At 53.8% G+C, this 23602-nt stretch overlaps 1 protein-coding gene across 1 annotated transcript in view; it reads right to left on the bottom strand.

Annotated features, from left to right (window-relative positions):
- The window catches only part of NBEAL2 (neurobeachin like 2), a 182143-nt gene extending 171498 nt beyond the window's left edge, over positions 1-10645 (bottom strand). The window contains 1 exon segment of the mRNA XM_075922980.1: positions 10298-10645. Coding sequence (XP_075779095.1) covers positions 10298-10348 — 51 coding nt within the window. The 5' untranslated portion in view covers positions 10349-10645.
- Between the last annotated feature and the right edge of the window lie 12957 nt (positions 10646-23602).

Raw genomic sequence — 23602 nt, 5'->3', positions numbered from 1 at the left:
TCATCTGCCAACAGGTGTCCGGTAGTGAACTGGACGGTCCGGTATTTTCACCTCCTGGCCGGTAAAAAATTCAGAAAATACCAGATACCTGAAACGTCTGGTACTTCCTGATTTTTTTCCCAGACAGGAGGCGAAAATCCCAGGCTGCCCGGCTCAATATGGAGGCAGCCTAGCAACCCTAGTGCTTACCGGGTTCCGCAGGGAAGCCGTCCGGTCCGGTGCAGGGAGGCAAGTTGGTGGGCAGCTGCCGGCAGCCAGTTAGGGCCAAAAAGTCTCAGCACGCAGTTTTTAAAGGGGCCACAGGGGTTTTTTTTTTTTTGCTCAACAAACTTTTTCCTGGCATGGTTTTTTTTTTTTCCTGTATTTTTTCCGAAACCATCTGGCAACCCTAGCCGACAGCTGACCCCTCCATGTGCTCGAGGTAGCAGGGACGGGAGGAGACAGGCCGCTGTGGGCAAGGGCATTGGGAGAGCTGGGATTCACTCCCAGCTCTGCAGCAAGCTGCTGGGTGGCCATGGGCCAAGCCTCGGTTCTACCACATGCTCCGGCGACATGCCCAGGCTGACGTCCAGCACCAGGTCAGGCTCAGCGTGATCAGCCCTCTGCGGGATCAAGCCTTTGGGCTCTGTGCCTCAGGCTCCCCGTCTATAAAATGGGTACAATCATCCTCCCTCTGGCCCACCATTTGACTGTCCTGTCTAGTCAGGCTCAGGAGCAGGGATTGTCTGTTCCCTCCCTCGGGGACAGCTGGCATTAGCCACAGACCTTTGATCTGACCCAGCCTGGCCACTCTTATGTAGCGTGACCTGAGATCTAACTAGGCCCGGGGGTTCCCCCAGACTGTCCTGCAACACCCCCATCCATGAGTCGAGAGGAAACCTGTTTCTAAGAAAAGCTCCAGCAACCGGTCTCAGCCCGTGGTGAGTTACCCTCGCTCTGACGGCAGCGAGGCGGGCGTCAGACAGAGGGAGCAGAGAGCTCTCAAGGGGTATGTCTACACTACAGCACTTAGTTAATTTGAACTAAGCTAATTCGAACTAACGCGTCTAGAACTAAAAACTAGTTCGAATTAGCGTTTTGCTAATTCGAACTAGCATGTCCACATTGAGTGGACCCTGAACCGGGGTTAAGGATGGCCGGAAGCAGTGCCGGCAGGGCATCAGAGGAGGACTTAGAGCGTGGAGATGCTGTCTCAGGCTAGCCGAGGGCTGTGCTTAAAGGGACCCGACCCCCACCCCGGACAGACAGTTCTCAGGGGTGCCCCACTTGCAAAGCAGTCCTGGCTTGGAGTGCCCTGAGTGCCCACACTGGGCACATCACAGCACTCGGCCATCAGACCGGCTGCACTTGCCACAGGCTGCCATCTGGGGAGAGGGGGCAATTGGGGGGCTGCAGGAGAGCTTCCACCCCCAGAAGCCCGCAGAGCCAGCCCAGTCCTCCCCATCGGGGGCTCGTACCCCATTCCTCCCTCACCTCCTTCCACTTACCCTTCCCTAGCCCCCCTTCCTGATGTAAAAAATAAAGGACACCTGTGGTCAAAAATAGAATCTCTCTTTATTGAACAAAACTCGGGAAGACTGGGGAAAAGGAGGTGGGAGAGGGGAAGAGAGAGGCTGGGAGAGGGGAGGGCAACTAAAATGATCAGGGGTTGGGAACAGGTCCCATATGAAGAGAGGCTAAAGAGACTGGGACTGTTCAGCTTAGAAAAGAGGAGACTGAGGGGGGACAGGATAGAGGTCTCTAAAAGCAGGAGTGGGGTGGAGAGGGTGCATCCAGAAAAGTTCTTCATTAGTTCCCATAAAGAAGGACTAGAGGACACCAAAGGAAAGGAATGGGTAGCAGGCTTCAAACTAGTAACAGAAAGTTGTTCTTCACAAAGCAAAGAGTCAACCTGTGGAACTCCTTGCTGCAGGAGGCTGTGAAGGCTAGAACTAGAACAGAGTTTAAAGAGAAGTGAGATAAAGTGATGGAGGTTGGGTCCATGGAGTGGTATTAGCCAGGGGGTAGGAGTGGTGTCCCTGCCCAAAGGTTGTGGAAGGCTGGAGAGGGATGGCACGAGACAAATGGCTTGGTCACTGTCTTCAGTCCATCCCCTCCAGGATTCCTAGGGTTGGCCACTGTCAGCAGACAGGCTACTGGGCTAGATGGACCTTTGGTCTGACCCAGTACGGCCATTGTAAGCTCAGGGCTCAGGGTCGGGGGTCTCAGTGGACCCCCTTGATTTTCATGCACACCTGCTCCTGGGTGGCCAGGCTGGCAGCTCTCCTGCCCTAGCCGGCCACTTTCCTGTGCCTAGTGTGGAGGTCGTGGACGAGGTCCACGATGTCCGCACTAGCCCAGGCGGGTGCCCGCCTCTTGCGGTCCCGGGCAAGCTCCCGGGAACCGCCAGCCTGGTCCCGGGAAGAGGGGGAGGGCTGGGGGGCATTGGGTGGCTGGCTCGAGCCGTGCCAGGTGCAGGGTCTGCTGGCTGGGTGCTGGCAGGCTTGCACCTGGCACGGGCACCGTAGCCAGCCTGTGCCCCTTTAAGGGGTCCAGGGCTGGGAGGGGGCAATAGAGTTTCCCTGGTGTTGGCCAGAGTGGCCACCAGGGAAAGCTGGGGAAGGCTAGCCTCCCACTAGTTCGAATGAAGGGGCTACACAGCCCTTAAATCGAACTAGTAAGTTCGAACTAGGCTTAATCCTCGTGCAATGAGGTTTACCTAGTTCGAACTAAGCGCTCCGCTAGTTGGAATTAAGTTCGAACTAGCGGAGCGCTAGTGTAGCGCCTAGCAAAGTTAATTCGAACTAACGTCCGTTAATTCGAATTAACTTTGTAGGGTAGACATACCCAGGGGGCTGAGCACGCTCCGTCGCAGAGAGACGCCGCGCCGGGCGGGCAGCGTCCACAGGGCTCTCCTCGAAGGAAGCAGGAAGTCAGAGGCAGCTGCTCAGGAGACAGGGACCAAGTGCTGACAGCACAGACTGCGAGGTGCACACACCGATCACACTTCTCTACGTGCAACACCGAGCAACATCCAATCCCAGGGCTGGCAGAGACCTCAGGACTCATCGAGTCCAGCCCCCTGCCCAAAGCAGGACCAATCCCAACTCAATCATCCCAGCCAGGGCTTGGTCAAGCCGGGACTTCAAAACCTCTAGGGATGGAGATTCCACCCCCTCCCTAGGGAACCCATCCCAGTGCTTCCCCACCCGCCTAGGGAAATAGTTTTTCCCAATATCCAACCTAGACCTCCCCACTGCAACTTGAGACCATTGCTCCTCGTTCCGCCATCTGCCACCCCTGAGAACAGCCTCTCTCCATCCTCTTTGGAACCCCCCTTCAGGTGTTTAAAGGCTGCTACCAAATCCCCCCTCACTCTGTTTGTCCAGTGCTGGGCCCCCCCACTACAGAAAGGATGTGAACGCATTGGAGAGGGTCCAGCGGAGGGCAACCAAAATGATGAGGGGGCTGGAGCATATCACGGCTGCGCTCCAGGTCTCAGTCGGGGTCCCCACTCTCAAAAAATGTCCCCGCGCCTCTGGCTCCTGACAGCCAGGGACAATCGACAAGCAACGCGGCGTCTACACTGACGCCACATCGACCGTGACGCCCGGGGAGGCAGTGTTGCCAAATGGGCGCAGAGCGGCGCTTCTGGCTAAGACGAGGCAGGGCAGGCTGATGCCTCACAATCGTGCAGCGTGGCTCGGAGCTAGGACTGTTCCGAGCTCGCCCAGAAGCTGCAGAAGACACGACTCGCACTTTGCCCACGTCGGCCTTTTCGCTGCTCCCACCGAGGGAGCTGCCCGGGCACCCAGAAAGTTTCACTCTTGCAGACAAAGAAGGGGAGGGTGTCTGGAAAACGAGGCCGGGATGAAGGGGAGCGTGTCTGGAAAACGAGGCCGGGATGAAGAGGAGCGTGTCTGGAAAACAAGGCCGGGATGAAGGGGAGCGTGTCTGGAAAACGGGGGCCGGGATGAAGGGGAGCGTGTCTGGAAAATGGGGGCCAGGATGAAGGGGAGGGTGTCTGGAAAACGAGGCCGGGATGAAGAGGAGCGTGTCTGGAAAACAAGGCCGGGATGAAGGGGAGCGTGTCTGGAAAACGGGGGCCGGGATGAAGGGGAGCGTGTCTGGAAAATGGGGGCCGGGATGAAGGGGAGCGTGTCTGGAAAACGGGGGCCGGGATGAAGGGGAGCGTGTCTGGAAAACGGGGGCCAGGATGAAGGGGAGCGTGTCTGGAAAATGGGGCCATTATAGAACTCCGATGCCGGCACCTTGAGCCGGCTCCAGCTGCCTGGCATCCCCAGACACCCGGCCTGCCGACGCGCGCCTGGGCCTACCCGTCCGCTTTCTCACTGTCAAAACTGCATCATTCTCCTGCCAGTTGAGGAAACGAACAACCCAGCCCAGCCCTGCAGTGTCAACAGCCGCAGGAAAACTCTACAGAGGCCAGGTCCGGTTACCTGCAGCCAAAGGCCCAGAGAGGGGCCTGGCTGATCAGACACGTTAACAGGAAGTACACACCTGCGGCTGTGTAATACAAGCCACCGATGGCTGCACTGGGCCGTGACAACACAGAGCGGAGCCCTGCCATGAGCCACCGAGAGACCTGCCGCTCTTTTAAAGCGCTCCGGGCACCCCCAGGCTTCCAGAGGCTAGCCAGGCGGTAGTGTGGCTTTCTAGGGACCAGCCGGCCTCAGACGTCCTCTCCCCACCAGCCTCCAGGCCAGCTGGTACATGGAGACGGCCACATGCCCAGTTCTAAAGGGAGCTCAACTCACGTCCCTCAAAACCCAGCAATCCTCAGCCGAGCTCCAAAACGTGTGTAGAGCAAGCTGGTATGTGCCACCCGACACACCTGCTCCTCTCCTTGCTGTAGCAGGGACACTATGCGGTGACACTTTGTAGCCAGACACAAACCCCTTGGTTTTCCACGAACCCCATCTTGGTTCCCCCCCCCCAGAGAGCAAGAGAAAGGCAGTCAGCCTTTGATGCTCTGGGAACACAGGTGTGCTGCCTGTCCCTGACTCTACCATAAACAGAAACCAGACAGTAAATGGGCTAGCTGACGACCCGTGGCCTCCCGCCGTCCTGATGGCTAGTACCAGTAATTGACACGCCTGCACTGTCCCAGAAGAGGAATCTTCGCCCATCACATACCAGAGGTGCCCATTGTCTGCATTTTCCCAGGTGTAAATTATGCTTTGCACCCTTTGTGGGAAACTTGGCGTTCAAAGCCATTTTTCCTAATTGGCCACTTGAAACCAGGAAGAAGCCTACATGACCCAAGGGGTATAAAAGAGGTTCAGCAGCCCACCCCATTTGAGCTCCAATCATCTATACCTGCTGGCAGGTATTGATTGTCTCCCGAGGTCTGTGGGATGCCCAACCTCGCCCTACTTCTTCCCGAGGGATTGAGAGAAAGACGCTGGCCACGCCAAGTTTGGAACGCAGGGGTGAGAATATATACCTGCTAGGTGTCTATTTGCATGCATTTAATAAGAGCTCAGAGAACCAAAAGGGTTTCATGGTACCTGTAAGTGACTTATTAGTGTAATTTCTGTCCTGTCCTTTGTAGTGTCTGTGTTATCTGTAACACAGTAGTAACATTTAACAACTAAGTTTACCCTGTAACAATAAAATAGTAACTGTTTAAGCTTTAACCTGACTCCTTCAGTTGCTGTAACAGAACCACAGGAGGGGGTGTGGGGTCTGAGAGGGAGTTTGGGTGAAGGAGGGGGTTGTGAGCTGGAGCAGGGGATTGGGGTGCAGGGTCCAGGAGGGGGTACGGGTGCAGGAGAGGATTCTGGCCTGGGGAAGGTACGTAGGAGGGAGGGCAGGGTCTGGGAGGGTGCGGGAGGCACTGGAGTCCAGAGGCAGGCTCTGGATGGGAGGCGCTTTCCTAAGCAGCTTAGAATCACAGGATCCCAGGGCTGGCAGAGATCTCAGCAGGTCACCGAGTCCAGCCCCCCGTCCAAAGCAGGACCAAGCCCAACTCAATCATCCCAGCCAGGGCTTGGTCAAGCCAGGACTTAAACACCTCTAAGGATGGAGATTCCACCCCCTCCCTAGGGAACCCAGCCCAGGGCTTCCCCACCCTCCTCGAGAAATAGTTTTTCCTGGCCCTTAGCACTCAGGTAGCCCCCGGGGGCAGTTCCATGTGGCTCCCTGTCTGCAGGGGAGGGAGGGAGGGTTCACACGCTGCCCCCGCCCCCTGCAATATCTCCCAGCTCCCATTGACCGGAAGCCGACCAATAGGAGCTGAGAGATTTTGCTGGGGGCGGGGGCAGCACGCGAAGCTTCCTCCCCCGCAGCACAGAGAGCCACAGGGAGCAGCCAGTCACTTTGAGCAGCGCTGCTCCTTGCCGCAGGGAACGGGCGGGCCAGATTAAAAGGCTCGGCGGGCAGAGGGCTGCGGCCAAGGAGCTGCCCCGTCATGCACCCCGCAGGCTCGGATTTCAACGTAGCCATCCTCTCACTGCCGAACAGCAGCAGTTGGGGCTTTGCTGGGCGGCCAGCAGCTGGAACAAGCTCACATCCTCCCAGAAGGCCCCTTCCTTCTAGTCCCATTTCACTCCACCGCAGGAGGGCTGTGTTTCAACAAGGGCAGGAGACAACTTCAGTGATCATCTTCAGCTCCCCGGTGCTTCCCAGAGCAAACTCAGAGAGAAGATAATTCGTAACACCAAGGACCCATCAGTCTGCCCAGGAAGTCTCTGCCGTGATCTGTTAACGAACCCACCCAACCCACGCACAAGGGCGTTTCCCCGAGCTGAGAAGTCACCAGCTGCGTCAAGTATTCTCCAACAGGAAAGTCGATTTACCGGCCCGCACCCAGGGCACCCTTCACCATCGCCACGCTGACTGTGTCTCCCCAGACGCCTCCCCAGCCCCCCGGATTTTATGTTTGACCCGCTGCCAGTCAGAAAAATGAAAGCGAGGCGGAATTCTGAGCGGCGCGGGCTACGCAGCCCAAATCGGAGGATCAAAGCAGGCGAGCCGCGCGCTCCATTAGGATGGCAAAGAGAGATAACGAGATCGCTGCGGGAGTCCTCGTCTTTGCATTTCAAGCGCCGCTGCCAGAGGAGAGGGCCGGCCATGGCATTGACTGGCCTACATTCGCGGTGAGAGGTTCAGCCCGGAGTGCTATCCAAGAACAGCAGCCCCCTCCTCCGCCGAGATTCTGTAGAGGGATTTTTCACAGGGCAGGGGGGCATGAATAACCCTTCAGGAACCAAGAACTCATGTAGGGTGGGGGGGGGGAGAAGGGGAAAGCCAGGCTCCTGGGACAAGCAATTGACCTTTTCATGTGTTAGGAACAAGCAAAGGCAGCAGGTGCAGGTGTACAGATATTTCTAATGGCAAGTATTCGTATAGGGGAACAGGGGCTATATACAAAGGCTACGTGTACAGAAATCCGGTATTAACAGAGTGAACGGCCTATCCCCCTGCAGGCCCTTCCAGAGTTGCATTGGCACATCCGAAAAACCACCCTTGCAAACAGAGCTAGCATTTGAAATCCAGCTTCCAGCCCTCCCCGTTAGCCAGCGTGCGGTCGCAGATGCCCGCAGTTACAGCTGTTCGTGCCTATTCACACAGCGCAGGGGACTGGTGACCGACCGGAGGTAAGCCAAGACGCTCCTGTCTACTTCTCCCTCTCTCTGTTCACACCGCCCTCTGCCACGTCCATCTCCGGTAACTCCAAACAGCAACGCTGCACCCTGTCAAGTCGGTGATTCATAGCTACTTTGACTGTTGTGTGAGCCTCCGCTCCCCTTGGCTGACAAAGAACAGTCCCTGCACCCTTCCAGGATGTTAAGGGCGAATTTCTGCTTGAAGGCTACCCACGCTACAGGCAATCGCTACTCCTTTTCAGTTTCTGAAAGGCTGTTGGTTAGGGGTGAGGGGGTTGCTTTTTAAGACAAGTTGAAGTCACCTGTAACACACACACACCGAAATAGCGCTGTATGTGCACATCACACCCGCTTTTGGTTCCGAGGCGCCAGGCCAAGCCCATGGTCTTTCCGGTATTCAAAGTACCGTCTCACTCCCCGAGGGAAAGATTGCGCCAACTCTGGAGCAAGGTTCAGGAAGAGATGGGTCAGTCCTCCCATTCTAGGGAAGACCAGTATGTGACATGGGAGGAGGAGAGAGCACTGATAGCTCAGTGGTTTGACCACTGGCCTACTAAACCCAGGATTGTGAGTTCAATCCTTGAGAAGGGGCATTTAGAGATCTAGGGCAAATCTATCAGGGATGGTACTTGGCCCTGCCATGAGGGCAGGGGACTGGACTCAATGACCTCTCAAGGTCCCTGCTTGTTCTATGATCTCCATTAAAGAAAAACCAAAGGCTGGGTTATGCTACACCTGTTCAGCTATGAGTAGATGAACCACCCATTTTAGCACTGATTAATCAAAATGCTCCAGTTTCGAGGTTGGTGCTTTTTCCCCAAGACTCAAGCCATGCGCCACAATCACCTGTGTACAGTCAGTGGTAAAATGGAATCCTGAGTCCTGGAGAGAAAAATCGATCTCAAAACGCAGAGCGTTTAGTTGGAGGGCTGCTCTTTTGTCCCTAACTGTATCTTTTTGTTCCCTGCAAGCCTGAGCCTTTAGAAAAGCAACCGGTGGCAGAAGACGGCAAGTGCCATGTGATTTTGCACTATAAAAGATTTCTGCAGGTGAGGAAGTGACTTTTTTTGTCCCACTCCCTCACAACACAGAGCTGACTTTACGGAGATGCGAAAAGCAACGAAAACTTCCTTTTCCAGACAAAAGAGGAATTCCCCCAGCCGATGCCATATTTACAACACTAAAACAAAGCGCTACTGTACGGGCCGTGTTTGCTTGTTGGAGCGGCACTAGCAGAATAAAATAAGGCACACGTCAGATGTTATCACCAATGCCAGCTAGTACCCAAAACAAGAGAGTTCTGGGAAGACACAGGCATTAAACAAGAATACAAGCCACGTGCCCTTGTTGACATGAATATACAATGCCTGTCTTCCTCTTTACAAAACAGTGTTTTGCAAGCAGCAATCCAAATGAATTGGAAGGGACAAAGTAAGTTGTCTCCTATCCCCAATGTCATTTCAAAGGGCAGCACCAACCCCACTGCAGGCAGCATTTAAGTCTGGTGAAAAAATCTTTACAAGGCAAGAAAGCCACAAAACCATTTCGTCTTTAAAAAAAGAGATCTGAAAAGGAACCGGCGTCGCCAATACGTTGCCCTTAGAGCACCTGCAACGCAACCAGGATGCATGGTGCATTGTAGACGAAAACCAAAAAAGAAGCGATGGAAGGGCCAGCAGAAAGCCCAACAGACAGGAAAGCAAGGACAGGGCCTAGCCCCATTCATTGCTAACCGAGGTGCCCTGCTAAAAGCAAGCCTCCTGTCTATAGGGAAGGGAAGGGCTTGGGAAGAAATGCCTGTCTGAATGCAGCAGGCGGCTCCAAAGTGGCATGGATCATCCAGGGGAAGAAAGCCTCCTGCTTTGAAAAAGTTTCTCTGGTCCAAAGCCCCTTTGCTGGAGCTCAAGCGAGGGAAGGACTTTTCCCTCCCCCGTTTCCCTGGGCCCCTGAGTGACAGCGCGCCGGGGCCACCCAGCTCCCCTGCTGGCTGCTCGGTGTCTTTCGCACGGCAGCAGCAAAGCGTGCTGGGCAAACCACACCCCTGGGCGAGGGGAAGCCGAGGTAGGGGCGCGCCAGACAGCGGGGCGCCGGGCCAGTTCGGAATCGCGGCACCCCCAGAGTCCTAGGCCCGTAACCCCTAAGCGCCCCCCGCAAAGCGCTGCCACGTGCGGCCGGGGCGCACGCCTGCTCTCCCAGCCCTTTGCCCGGACTTCCCCGCGCCAGGATCCCGGCTCTCCCGGGCACGCAGGGGAGCAGTTGCTAGCGGCTGCCCATGCGAACCAATCCGTCCAAACAAACACGAGCCCAGGAAGCGAGCGAGCTGCCCCCGCGGGGGTGCTCCGGGCTGGGGGCGTTCCCTCTGGTGAGCCGAGCACCCGGTACCAAACTAGTGCCAAGCTTAGAGGGGGGAGGGGGCTTTCTCCAGGGCAGGGGGGCAGATTCTGGGCGCGGCTGGTGAGGCGAGTCCAGGGCGCGCAGTTGGGGAGCGAGCCGGTATCCACCCACCTGCTGCTGCGCCCCCCATGCCGGGTGGGCAGGGCGAGGGGGGAGGGTTATAACAGGTGCGCCCTGAGCAGGTGACAGGTGCCCCCCCCCCGGAACCAAGTGGGGAGGGGGTCGCTGGCCAGCCCGCGGGAGGGGGTGGCAGGCGCCCCCCGGGGAGCGCGTCCCACCCTGCCCCCGCTCACCTTGGCGAAGTAGAGCATCCACAGCTCGTAGAGCCGCTCCTTGGAAGCCATGCTGCCGCCTCCCCCGCGCCGCCTCCTTAGCTCCCCGGGCAGCCGCTGCCGCCTGCGCCCGGCCCCCAGCCCGTGCGCCCAGGGCGCATGGCCCCGGCTCAGGCAACTTGCTGCGGCTCCCCGTGCGCTGCGCCCGCCTGGCTCACTCCGCCATGGCTGCTGGGGGCGGCGGGGCTGAGCTCTCCGGGCGCGGCCCCTCCTCCGCTGGCACCTGATTAGCGAACCGCCCGGCGGCGGCCCGGAGCCGCCCCCAGGTGCCACCTGGCCCGCCAGCCAGCCTGCGCGCCCGGCTGGGGCAAGAGGAGAGGACACGCCCCGCCGGGCCTCTCCTCCGCCCCTCGCTGGTTGTTTGCTCGCTCTGCCCCGGGGATCCGCCGGGGAAGGCCGCGTGTGCGGCTCCCTGGGGAGTATTAACGCGCGGAGCGGGGAAAAACACGCGTGGGACGGGCGGGTGGGAGGTCCACGGGAGGTCGGGGTGCGACTTTCAACAGGGACAGAAGAGTTCATGGGTTTAACTCATGGCCCGGGAAGCGAACAGCCGTGGGGAAAGTCCACAGGGGCCAACCGGTGTGGGGAAGCGATTTGGGACTCATTAAGAAAGAGAGACTAAGACGGAAAATACCCAATTGCCGCTCTATAAAGCCACGGTCCGCCCACCTCCGGAATACAGCCAGGAAGGTGGCCAGCCCATCTCAAAACGGAGCTCCTGGACTTGGAAAAGGGTGAGAAAAAGGGCAAAATAATGATCTAAGGAAGCGGGTTTTGCCCAGGAAAGCTCATGGTACTATAGATATAAATGTTAGTCTCTATGGTGCTAGGGGACTGCTCCGTGTTTAACAAGGATCAGGCTTATGGTACAGTTTCTGTAAGAGGAGAGATTAATAAAACTGGGAGTTTTCAGCTTGGGAAAGAGAGGATGAAGGGGGGGATATGATAGAGGTCAATACAATCATTGATGTTTTGGAGAAGGGAGAATTATTTAGTTGCTCCCATAACACAATAATTAGGAGCCACTACATTAAATTAACAGGCAGCAGGTTTAAACAGAAAAACAAGCAGTACAAGGCATCCCTACTATAAGTCGCCCCGGTATACATCCGTTCCACACTAAAGTCATTGACGTTTGTGGGAACAGATGCGTTATAAGTCCTCCCATTCCCTGCTACAAGTGGTGCGAAACACTCTCCCCAATTTGCTTAAATGGAAGTCAGCTGTGGGAAAAAAATTCCCCACTTTAAGTTGTTTTGCTATAAGTCCAAGTTTTTTGGAACGTATCTTGGACTTATAGCGAGGGCGGCCTGTATTTCTTCGCACGACCCACAGTCAACCTGTGGAACTCCTTGCCAGAGGATGTGAAGGCCAAGACTTCAACCAGGTTCAAAAAAGAGCTTGGTCAATTCATGGAGGACAAGTCCATCGATGGCTATTAGCCAGGATGGGTAGGGCTGGTCTCCCTAGCGTCTGTCAAGGCTGGCCATGGGTGATGGGATGGATCCCTTAGTGATTACCTATTCTTTCTGGGAGACCTGGCATTGGCCACTGTCAGCAGACAGGACACTGGGCTGGACCGACCTTTGGTCTGACCCAGTCTGGCCGTTCTGATGTTCTCATGAGAAAATGTTTTAAAATCAACTGCTTTGTTGTTCTGTACCACAGAGCTGCATGGCCTCCTTGAAAAAAAAATCCCACATTGATCCGAGCGGAGTTAGCCTTGAGGCGTAGGAACGAACACGTTTAATGCATCCAGGTCAGGTCATCTTCAGTGTCCGATCAGTGCAGGATATCACTGCTAGACCTTTCATCACACGGATTCCGCTCCATCTTGCACGCGTGCGTCTCCGAACAAGGCAGGCTGCTGGCCAAACATCTGTAGGCTGCTGAGCGTCTGCTCCACGGGTGGGGAATCTCTGGCCCCTTGCTTAATTTAATCCAGCCAGTGGGAGCTGCGGGGGCGGCACCTGCAGGCAGAGTGCGGAGCTTCCCTGCTTGCGGGGAGCCAGCCGTGCTGTTCGCGGCTCTAGCCCAGCGGCGGGTGGGGAGCCAAAGCTCAGGGCTTCTGCATAAAAATTGTCCATGGGCCAGATGACAGGGCATGGGAACCTGGCACTTTCAATAGTCCACGTGATAGGACCAGATCTCTGAGATCAGATCAGCAATTCCAGTCCCACAGCCGGCACAAACTCGGAATCTTGCAGACTTCTCGGGCTGCCTCCCAGCAAGCACTTGGGCAGAAATCTGGAGTTTAGTCGCAGGGCAGGCGAGACGAGACCATTGTAGTGCCAGCCTCCGCCTGGGGTCTACAAAGAAAGGCCACTCAACAGGATGAGGCAGCGGTTTCATTATGCCGCCTAATGGCAAAAGTCTTCCAGCACTTCCTCGCATGCTGGGGAGTTTCCTGCAAGGTATGCGGCTAACACGTCCTCTGGGTGAGTTCCAGACAGTCGCTTCTTCACTGTGACACTGGAGATGTTTGTAGAATCAGGGATTTTGTATTGAACAAAGCAGTCCCATGGTGTCTCTTCTTTCTGGAAAGAAGAACATAAGAACGGCTACACTGGATCAGACCAAAGGTTCACCTAGCCCAGTATCCTGTCTGCCCACAGTGGCCAGCACCAGGTACCCAAAGGGAGGGATCACAACAGGTAATCCTTCCCTGATCCCTCCCCTGTCACCCACCTCCAGAGAAACAGAGGCTAGGGACACCGTTCCTACCCATCCTGTCTAATAGCCATTGACGGACCTAACCTCCATGAATCTATCTAGCTCTTTTTTGAACCCTGTTAAAGTCCTAGCCTTCACCATATCCTCCGGCAAGGAGTTCCACAGGTTGACTGTGCGCTCAGTGAAGAAAAACTTCCTTTTGTTTGTTTTCAACCTGCTGCCTATTCATTTCATTTGATGACCCCTCGTTCTTATATTATGGGAATAAGTAAATAACTTTTCCTTATTCACTTTTTCCATACCAGTCATGATTTTATAGACGTCGATCATATCCCCCCTTAGGCTGAGACTCATAGACTCTAAGATCAGAAGGGACCATTATGATCATCTAGTCTGACCCCCTGCACGGTGCAGGCCACAGAATCTCACCCACCCCTCCTAGAATAATCCTCTCACCTATATCTCAGATATTGAAGCCTTCTAATACTTTGAAGGTCCCAAGATGCAGAGAATCCTCCAGCTGTGATCTGTGCCCCATGCTACAGAGGAAGGCGAAAAACCTCCAGGGTCTCTGCCAATCTACCCTGGAGGAAAATTCCTTCACGACCCCAAATATGGTGATCAGCTAAACCCTGAGCACGTGGGCAAGACTCACCAGCCAGACACCCAGAAATTCTCTATAGTAACTCCTATCATCCCTCCATTGACCTATTTCCCACTGATAATGAATGGTCAGTTAGTTACCAAGATCATATTATCTCATCAACCCATCCCCTTATCATAGAACTGGAAGAGATCTCAGAAGGTCATCAAGTCCTGCCCCCTGCTCTAGGTAGGACCAATCGCAACTAAATCAACTCCTGCCAGGGCTTTGTCAAGCCGAGACTTAAACACCTCTAGGGATGGAGACTCCCTAGAGACGTCCAAGACGTCCAAGTCTTTTTAATCTCTCCTCATATGGGACCCATTCCAAACTCCTAATCATTTTTGTTGCCCTTTTCTGAACTTTTTCCAATGGCAATATATCTTTTTTGAGATGAGATGACCACATCTGTATGCAGTATTCCAGATGTGGGCGTACCATGATTTTATATAGAGGCAATAAGATATTTTCTGTCTTATTCTTTATCGCCTTTTTAATGACGCCTCACATTCTCTTTGCTTTTTTGACTGCCACTGCCCACGGAGTGGATGTTTTCAGAGAACTCTCCACACTGACTCCAAGATCTCTCTCTAGCCTCATAATGAAGTGTTCAGCCAAATCGTGGCAGGCGTTAATCATTTCTCATCTGTCCTGAGTTTGTACATTAGCCATAAGAACATAAGAACGGCCAGACTGGGTCAGACCAAACGTCCGTCTAGCCCAGTAACCTGTCTGCCGACAGTGGCCAATGCCAGGTGCCTTGGAGGGAGTGAACAGAACAGGGAATGATCAAGCGATTTCTCTCCTGCCACCCATCTCCACCCTCTGACAAACAGAGGCTAGGGACACCATTCCTTTCCCATACTGGCTAAGAGCCATTTATGGACTTAATCTCCATGAATTTATCTAGTTCTCTTTTAAACTGTTATAGTCCTAGCCTTCACAACCTCCTCAGGCAAGGAGTTCCACAGATTAACAATGCGCGGTATGAAGAAGAACTTGCTTTTATTTGTTTTAAACTTGCTGCCCATTAGTTTAATTTGGTGGCCCCTAGTTCTTATATTATGCGGACAAGTAAATAACTTTTCCTTATTCACTTTCTCCACACCACTCATGATTGTATAGACCTCTATCATATCCCCCTTAGTCTCCTCTTTTCGAAGCTGAAAAGTCCCAGTCTCTTTAATCTCTCTTCATGCCATCTGTGATGGTGGCACCGAAAGGCGTCGGGTGGCTCAGAGTGCTGGTCATGTTGCCAGGAGGTGCGGATTTCAGAAGACCTTGCGACATGTGTATTTGATTTACTCTCCGCCTGCACGCATGCCTTGTTCTGTCACATTCAAACATCCGCTGGGGAACCCTGGAGAATTTGCACTTTCCCAAAGTCTCACATAAATCATCATCAAGCAGCAATCTGAACGCAGCCGGGAGAGGAGCATCGGCTATGAAACTCCCACATCCTGCAGGACAATATACTTTTGCATAAAAGTTTAACATCTGCAGCCTGAGTCTCCATATCACTGTTGACATCAGCACTTTCTTCCTCCTTTGATAGGGCCACGTTTTTTGCAGCTTTGGACGATCTGGGCTGTGATTCATTTCTGCGGCTAGGAATGCTAATAACAACACCCCTATCCAGCAGCTCATTTTTGACACACGTTTCCAGCGCCTTTTGGCTGCGCGTTTGTTCCTCTTTAATCCCATTCAGTGCACCTACATGTCCGCTCTTTGCCTCTCCGTCAGTCGTCACCATTTCCCGCCCATTAGTGCAGGGGTGGGGAACTTAAGGCCCAGGGGGGTTAGGTTTTTATTTTCTTCTCACTTCTGTGCGGCCCCCATCTGATTCTTCTGTGGGTCAGTGGCCCCCAACCCAAAAAAGGTTCCCCACCCCCACCTTAGAGCCTGCAGCAGGCAATTCTTGAACTCCGGCTGGGTACACTGCAGTAGTGAACTCCATTTTCTGTTGCTTTTGCCGTTGGATGAAGCACAGTGTGTACACTCTCAGTCGGACATTCAACATGATCAGGGCCGGACGGAGGCATGGGCGAGCCGGGCAGCTGCCCAGGGCACCAACCCACGGGGGGTGCCTGATGGCAGCTGTAAGGGGCGCATGGCGTCCCTTACAGCTGTCATCAGGAGCCGCGCGCCCAGCTCCCACAGCGCCCGCCCCATGGTGCCAGACAGCAGCGCGCTTGCCCCCACAACTTACATCTTCCGGGATGTAATCTACTCCCCACGGGTGAGTAGATTAAATAAGCTCGTCGAGCCCTGACCATAATGAATATGCAAATATTCCCTTGCCAGTCCCCGGTATAAAAAAGATCGGGAACCACTGGTGTAATGTACATTAAGTAAATTATACTCCGGTCATCTGAAGACGTGGGCTGTGCCCACGAAAGCTCATGGTCCCATCTATATGTTTTGTTAGTCTTTAAAGTGCTACTTGACTATTGGTTGTTTTTTAAGTTTTTCCTGTTACAGACTAATTCAGCTCCCCCTCTGACGCTTTTAGATGCATGCCTTTGGGATTCCTGTGATTTCCTCCAGGATACTGACTTCTTTACCAGCACCTCCTGGAACTCCTTTGGCGTGCTAAACCAACCTGGGAATCAATGCTACTGAACGGCTACATTTTTTGCCAGTGTTGGCAGAACAACTTGCAGCTCTGCTTCCATTTACAGTCATCTGCAGCATTCGAAAAAGGAAGCAGGCATCATGTTCGGAGCATTAGCTGGTCATGCAGTACTGTCAGCTGAGGGCCACCTAGTTAAGTTTGTTTAACATGCCTGGGGTTGCGTGTACAGGCAGTCCCCAGGTTACGTACAAGATAGGGACTGTAGGTTTGTTCTTAAGTTGAATTTGTACGTAAGTCGGAACTGGTACATATTGTAGGGGAAACTCTAGCCAAACATTTCTCCAGAGCTCAGTTTTATTCTCCCACACCTCACTTCCCTCAGTCCTTTATTCTCAAGCTGAGGTGTCTGCTGAGAAAAGCCGCTCTGCATCTCCCTAGTCTGCTGGGGGGGGGGGGGGCGCTAGCTTTGCGTCTCCCTGGTCTGCTGGGGGGAAGCAGCTAGTGCGGGGTTGCCTCACCCTGTTTGTAAGTAGGGATCCGATGTAAGTTGGATCCATGTAACCCGGGGACTGCCTGTACTTGGAAAACTGCTGATCTGTAAACATTTTTGACTGTCTATCGCCAGGAGAAAGGGCTTTCGAGTGGCACTCAGTTTGCCCTATATCCCATTCCACTGTATTATCGACATGCCCATCACCTGGGAGACGTGGCGTGGGACAGCAGCAAATTGGTCCTGTCCCTCTGCAGATGGTAACGCCACTGAAATGAGGAGTCAGTAGATTATTACAAAGTGAAGGACACTCCCGTGAACGTTCTGCCATTTGCTCCCTCCTGGAATTTCAGCTGCACCTGCAGTGCAGTTCCTTCGGAAGCAACATCAGCCAAAGTGGAAAAAAAAAGCATAAGAAGAATATCCACGTAGAAGATTGCTACAAGGAGAAATTGTTCTCCTTGGCCTCTGAGGATAGGACAAGAAGCAAGGGGCTTAAACTGCAGCAAGGGAGGTTTAGGTTGGACATTAGGAAAAACTTCCTACCTGTCAGGGTGGTTAAACACTGGAATAAATTGCCCAGGGAGGTTGTGGAATCTCCATCACTGGAGATATTTAAGAACAGGTTAGATAGACATCTGTCAGGGATGATCTAGCCAGTGCTTGGTCCTGCCGTGAGGGCAGGGGGTGCGACTTGATGACCTCTCGAGGTCCCTTCCAGTTCTGTGGTTCTATAACAAGTTCCGATGGCTAGAAGCTGAAACTAGATTCTGTTTTACTGCCACCTAAAGAAACAGAGGCAATGACAGCGACCCCTACCCCGGCACATGCCCCTCCTCCTGCAGGCCTGCTTGAGCACCTGTGAATGCTTGGTCGGGTGTTTTCCAGAGCCCTGCTTCTGAGGGATGGCCAGGGCCGTCCTGCCGGCCATGGCATGCAAGGCAGGGTGTGCTAATGCCAGCAAGGAGATCTGGTTTTCAGCAGCAGAAGGGGGGTTTTTTCTTCCGGCCTTCAGAAATTTTGTACCTCCCGAAAGCATCCATCATAAGGGAGGCTGGTTTTGGGCTGCACTGCTGGGTGTTTCTCTACTTTACACAGAGGGGACTGTATTATCACTCGCTCTTCAACTCATTTACACTGCCTGAGAAGCGTGGAACAGGAGCAGAGGTGACCAGAGCAACTCCTCTCCCCTCCCTGCGGTTCAGCCAGGACAAAGCATCCAGAATCCACTTTCCCTGGCTAAGCGGAGCGCTCTATGCTATGGGAAGGGGCCGGTCGGGTGACCTCCAGCCAAGCTCCGCTCTTCACTGCCCCGGCTTCCCTCCCTGTCCTCTCACCCACTCCCACCGCGAGACTGGAAGCGACAGAGGCAGGGCCGGATTAAGACTTTTAGAGGCCCTAAGCACTGAAAAGATTATCGTGCCCCCCCCAATGTAATTCAAAATAAAAACAATACTCGAACCGTAAACTAAAATTGGATTTTTCGAAATGACACAAAACTGACATGTCTTCTGAAATTAAAATCGCTTCTTTCTAGATTGCAAAATTCTGGCTACGTTCATCGAAGCTGACTTGACGAAGCACGTCCGCTTCCGTACACAATAGGGAAAGTGAATCGAGTCTGTCCTGACACATTGGTGTTCTCTGAGGGCTTTATATTCTTTTCAGCTGAGAAAAAGTGCGTTCTGCGGAGTTCTGACTTTTCCCACGATGACAACTTTGATGCTTTTTTGGAAATATCACATTTTTTCCAAAAAAATCTCTCTTTTTTTTTTTGGTGCCTCTGCTTTGCTGGTGCCCTAAGCACGTATTTAGTCTGCTTATTGGATAATCCATCCCTGGAGAGGGATGAAGGAGACAACATCCAGCCCAGGAAATGCCGTCTCCGCACGAGGCCCGGCACTGCGTGCCAGGAAGGCGGACCTGGCCCACGGCCAGCCGCTGAACAATGGAGCAGCCATTGCAAGGGTGAGCTCTTGGACAGCCTGGCTGGCGGCGTGGGGAGAAAGCAGGGCAAAGGAAGACAGCACAGCTGGGCCCCGGAGCAAAGGTGCTGCCAGCTGGACCCAAGGGAGACGCACCTGGTCTAGCGCTGATCGTTTTTCGCTTGCTGGCTTGGAAGGGAGCCACCCCAGCGCCTGGGACTAGCCACCCCAAGTCTATGCCCATCCGAGACCCTGCAGGGCCGTCCTTAGCACTTATGGGGCCTGTTCAACTGGTGACCCTATGCCTGACAGCAGCTGGGGGGGAGGGGGAAAGGATATTTTCAGAGATGTGATTTTATAATCAAATATATAATGAAAGATTTTTAAAGCACATTTTAAACTAAGGACCCGGCAACTAACACAGGCAGTTCCACACCAGACCGTACGTACCGAGGGCTGGCAAAGGCCTGTACAAGCCTGGCACTGCCACTTGAATGGCTCCGTCACTGCGTCAATGATCTGCGGGGAGGTCTGGCGGGGGATTCACTAGACCACCCTCCCTTCCAGGAAGGACCAGCTGTCTATTCAATTATCCCCTGAGGTGTTAAGCCCTGCCCCACCTCTGGTGGAGGAGCAACTAAGGCAGTGGTCCCCAACCATTTAAGGTTGCCGGGCGCCAGGGGGCGTGGCCGTTCGTCCGCTGGGCGCCAGAGGGCGGGACCCCCCGCCCCCCCAGCCGTGTGCCCGGGGCCGGTGCCCCCTCCAAGGGCTGCATGCCTGGGGCTGGTGCCGCCCCCCCAAGCGCCGCGCGCCCCCCCTCCAAGTGTTGCGCACCTGGGCCTGGCGGCCCCTCCAAGTGTTGCGCACCTGGGCCTGGCGCCCCCCCCAAGTGCCGCGCACCCGGGGCCAGCGCTCCCCCCATACCCCGCATGCCCAGAGCGCAGGCGGCCAATCCGCGGTGCTCCTGGGGCCGGCGCTCACCGTGAGCCACGTGCCCGGGGCCAGGCCATGGCGCCCGCAGGCACCGTGTTGGGGACCACTGAACTAAGGGATTCATTACAGCCCAGGTGGAGCAAATGAGACTAACTGGGTTTTTAACCCTGTCCGGCCCCTGGTGGGTTTCACTCCCCTCCCCGAAAGACCCAATGGCGTGAGCAGAAAGACTCCCGCAGACTGCAGATCAGGGCCAGATTTGGACCGAGTTTGAAACTCCGCAGCTAACAGCTCAGTTGCTCAGTGTCTCGCCCTGCCTCGCCCATCCCGGCTGCTCACAAACCACGAGACAGGCTTACAGATCACACATGGGTTTGGTTTGGTTTAGTTTTGTAAAAAAAAGGAACATTGGGGTTCTGTTTATTTTCCTTCTGCTTTCTGAGCCTTCGGGTCCCTCTCGGACCATGTTTTCAAGTTTGTTTCCAAACACAGGGACTCCAGTTTTGAAAGTCAGCAAAGCCCACGGCTGGGGCTTCAAGGAAACATGTTAACCTCCATGCTAACCGTGCTACCAGCTTCCCTGCAAGGGCAGTCAGGACCCAGGGGCTCACCTTGGGTTCCAGACCGGGGGCGCTACCAAAGTTCAGAGTCTCCCTCGAGAGGGAAAATCCAAATCAAGCTGAGGTCAAAGCCAGGAGCAGAAATACCTTTGGCAACTGCAGGAGAGTCACCTGGCTACTTCCAGGAAAGCTCCTTCGGTGTATATGGGACCAGCCAGGAGCCATGGGGCTGCTGCCTGTCTGACCCTGTGCATCAGGACTTGCCAGGGTCTGCGCCCACCGTTACAGCAGGCAGCTCTGAGGCCTTACAATGGCGAGAGTATTCTACACGCAAACCCCATGCAGGACACACATGGGCTGTGTCTACACTCGCGGCTTTTTGCACGAGAAATATGTAAATGAGGCTATGCGTGGCATATCGCCGAGCCTCATTTGCATACCTAATGAGCCGCCATTTTGGCAGAAGAGGCTCTTGCACTAGAAGGAGCTGTCTACACTGCCCCTTGTGCAAGAAAACCCCTCTTGCGCAACGCCGTTCTTCCTGAAAATAATCGGCGTGGCGGCGTTGTGCAAGAGGGTTTTTCTTGCGCAAGAAGGGGCCGTGTAGACAGCTCCCTCTGGCGCAAGAGCCTCTTCTGCCAAAATGGCGGCTCATTAGGTATGCAAATGAGGCTCGGCGATATTCCACCTCATTTGCATATTTTCTCGCACAAGGAGGGTAGAAATAGCCCTGGTGGGGTATAGATCTGTGTCTGCCACTGAGCACTTCTGCATTCCTCACTGCTCCCCGCTTCCTGGGAGCCGCTGCCATTCCTGCACTGACGCAGAGAGGCGTTTGGTATCGTCCCTTTCGAGGGGATGATGGGGGCTGTGGTACAGGCTAGGCAGCTTGGCCCCTCAGGGATCTGCCATTCCTGCTGCAGTGCCCTAGGAAGGTTTTTGGGATGCAGAAGACAAGAATGCCTAGGCTAGATCCGACCAAAGCTCCATCTCGCCCAGTGTCCTGACTTCTGACAGTGGTCGGTGCCAGGTGCCCCAGAGGGAATGAACAGAACAGGGAATCGTTATCCTGGTGGGAAAACAGGTTAGGGACACCCTCCGTGCAAATCCTGGCTAATAGCCATTGATGGACTCCTCTTCCATGAACTCATGGGCTGTGTCTAGACTGGCAAGTTTTTCCGCAAAATCATCTGATTTGTGGAAAAACTTGCCAGCTGTCTACACTGGCCACTTGAATTTCCAGAAAAGCACTGAGATCTCATGTAAGATCGTCAGTGCTTTTCCGGAAATACTACGCTGCTCCCGTTCGGGCAAAAGTCTTTTTCCGAAAGACTTTTGCGCCAAAGGGCCAGTGTAGACAGCATAGTATTGTTTTCCGCAAAAAAACCCCGATGGCGAAAATGGCGATCGGGGCTTTTTTTGTGGAAAACCGCGTCTAGATTGGCCACGGACGCTTTTCCGCAAAAAATGCTTTTGCGGAAAAGCATCCTGCCAATCTAGACGCGATTTTTCCGAAAATGCTTTTAACGGAAAACTTTTCTGTTAAAAGCATTTCCGGAAAATCATGCCAGTGTAGACGTAGCCATCTAGTTCCTTTTTGAACCCTGGTACAGCCTTTGCCTTCACAACATGCTTTGTTTGTGCTGCAGGTTGACTGTGTGATGCGTGAAGAAGAACTTCCTTTTGTTTGTTTTAAACCTGCTGCCTGTTCATTTCTTTTGGTGAATCCCAAGTTCTTGCATTACGAGGAGTAAACAGCATTTCCTTATTGACTTTCTCTACATCAGTCATGATTTTATAGCTCTCTATCCTACCTACCCCCCCTTAGTTATTTCTTTTCCAAGCTGAAAAGTCCCAGTCTTGTTAATCTCTCCTCATACAGAAGCTGTTCCATGCCCCTAATCATTTCTGTTGCCCTTTGCTGTACTTTTTTTCAATTCCAACCCCTCTTTCTCGAGATGAGGTGGCCACATCTGCACACAGTGTTCCAGATGTGGGCGTATCATGGGTTCGTGTAGAGGCAATAAGACATTCTCTCCCTAAGCCTGTGTCTAGACTGGCAAGTTTTTCTGCAAAATCATCTGCTTTTGCGGAAAAACTTGCCAGCTGTCTACACTGGCCGCTTGAATTTCCGCAAAAGCACTGACGATCTCAGGTAAGATTGTCAGTGCTTTTGCAGAAATACTATGCTGCTCCCGTTCGGGCAAAAGTCTTTTTCCAAAAAACTTTTGCGCAAAAGGGCCAGTGTAGACAGCAGAGATTTGTTTTCCGCAAAAAAGCCCCGATCGCAAAAATGGCGATCGGGGCTTTTTTGTGGAAAAGCGCGTCTAGATTGGCCAGGGATGCTTTTCCACAAAAAGTGCTTTTGCGGAAAAGTGTCCTGCCAATCTAGACGCGCTTTTCCGAAAATGCTTTTAACGGAAAACTTTTCCGTTAAAAGCATTTCCAGAAAATCATGCCAGTGTAGACGTAGCCTAAGTCTCTATCCTTTTCTGAATGATTCCCAACAATCTGTTCACTTTTTTGACTTAGTCTTTAAGGTGCTTGTGACGTAGTGGGGGGGCAGTCTGCTTTGTAACCCCAGGGCTTCCCTGTGCTGTGAGGTGTGATTCCCACTCACATTCCCACATGTGGATTGGCCCAGACACCTAGGTCCAGCTTGAGCGGATGATAAAGCTCTTCCCAGAGGGAGAGACAAAGGAAGGGAGGCAGAGGTGGCCACCTGGCTGGGGGCAGGGTCTGGGAGCGAGGCAGTTTCTGGCTGGGAAACACAAAGGGAAAAGACTAAGCTGAGGGTTGAGGGGGTGAGGGACCCCCTAACCCAAGGGGTCTGAGGCATCCTGGCCCTGACTCCTGTAACCACGACATGTCTGTGCTGGGCTGTATCCTGGAGAAGCAATAAACCTTCTCTGTTCTACTGGCTGGCGGAGTCTGTTCTGGCTGCTACGGGGTGCAGGATCGGAGGGAACCCTGACGCGCTGTCACAGCGCTATTTGACTATTCATTGTTTTTTAAGTTTTTCCAGTTACAGACTAACTCGGCGACCCCTCTGAAACTTTTTTGACTGCCGCTGCACATTGAGTGGATGTTTCTGGACAAGTGTCCACAATGACTCCAAGATCTCTCTCTCGTAGCAGCTAATTCACGCCCCATGTTTTTGTACGGGTAGTTGGGACTAGGTTTTCCGATATGCAGAGGCGTAGCGAAGGTGTTATGAGCCCAGAAGTAAAGGCCCCGCATGCACTAACTCGCCGGCAGAGATGGAGGAGGGTTGGGCTGGGGGCAGAAGGGCAGAAAGGCGGGCAGAGGAGGAGCAGGCGAGCTAAAGGATGACAGGGGGAGCGGAGGGGGACTAAATTGATGCCCCCCCAAGCGTGGCGCCCAAGGGCAACTGTCCCCCTCCCGCCACACCACTGCCAATGTGCATTAATTAGCATTCAGCAACATTGAATTCCATCGGCCATTGT

This window comes from Pelodiscus sinensis, chromosome 2 (assembly GCF_049634645.1).
Source record: "Pelodiscus sinensis isolate JC-2024 chromosome 2, ASM4963464v1, whole genome shotgun sequence".
NCBI lineage: Eukaryota > Metazoa > Chordata > Testudines > Trionychidae > Pelodiscus > Pelodiscus sinensis.
This window is presented reverse-complemented; position numbering and strand designations above follow the sequence as displayed.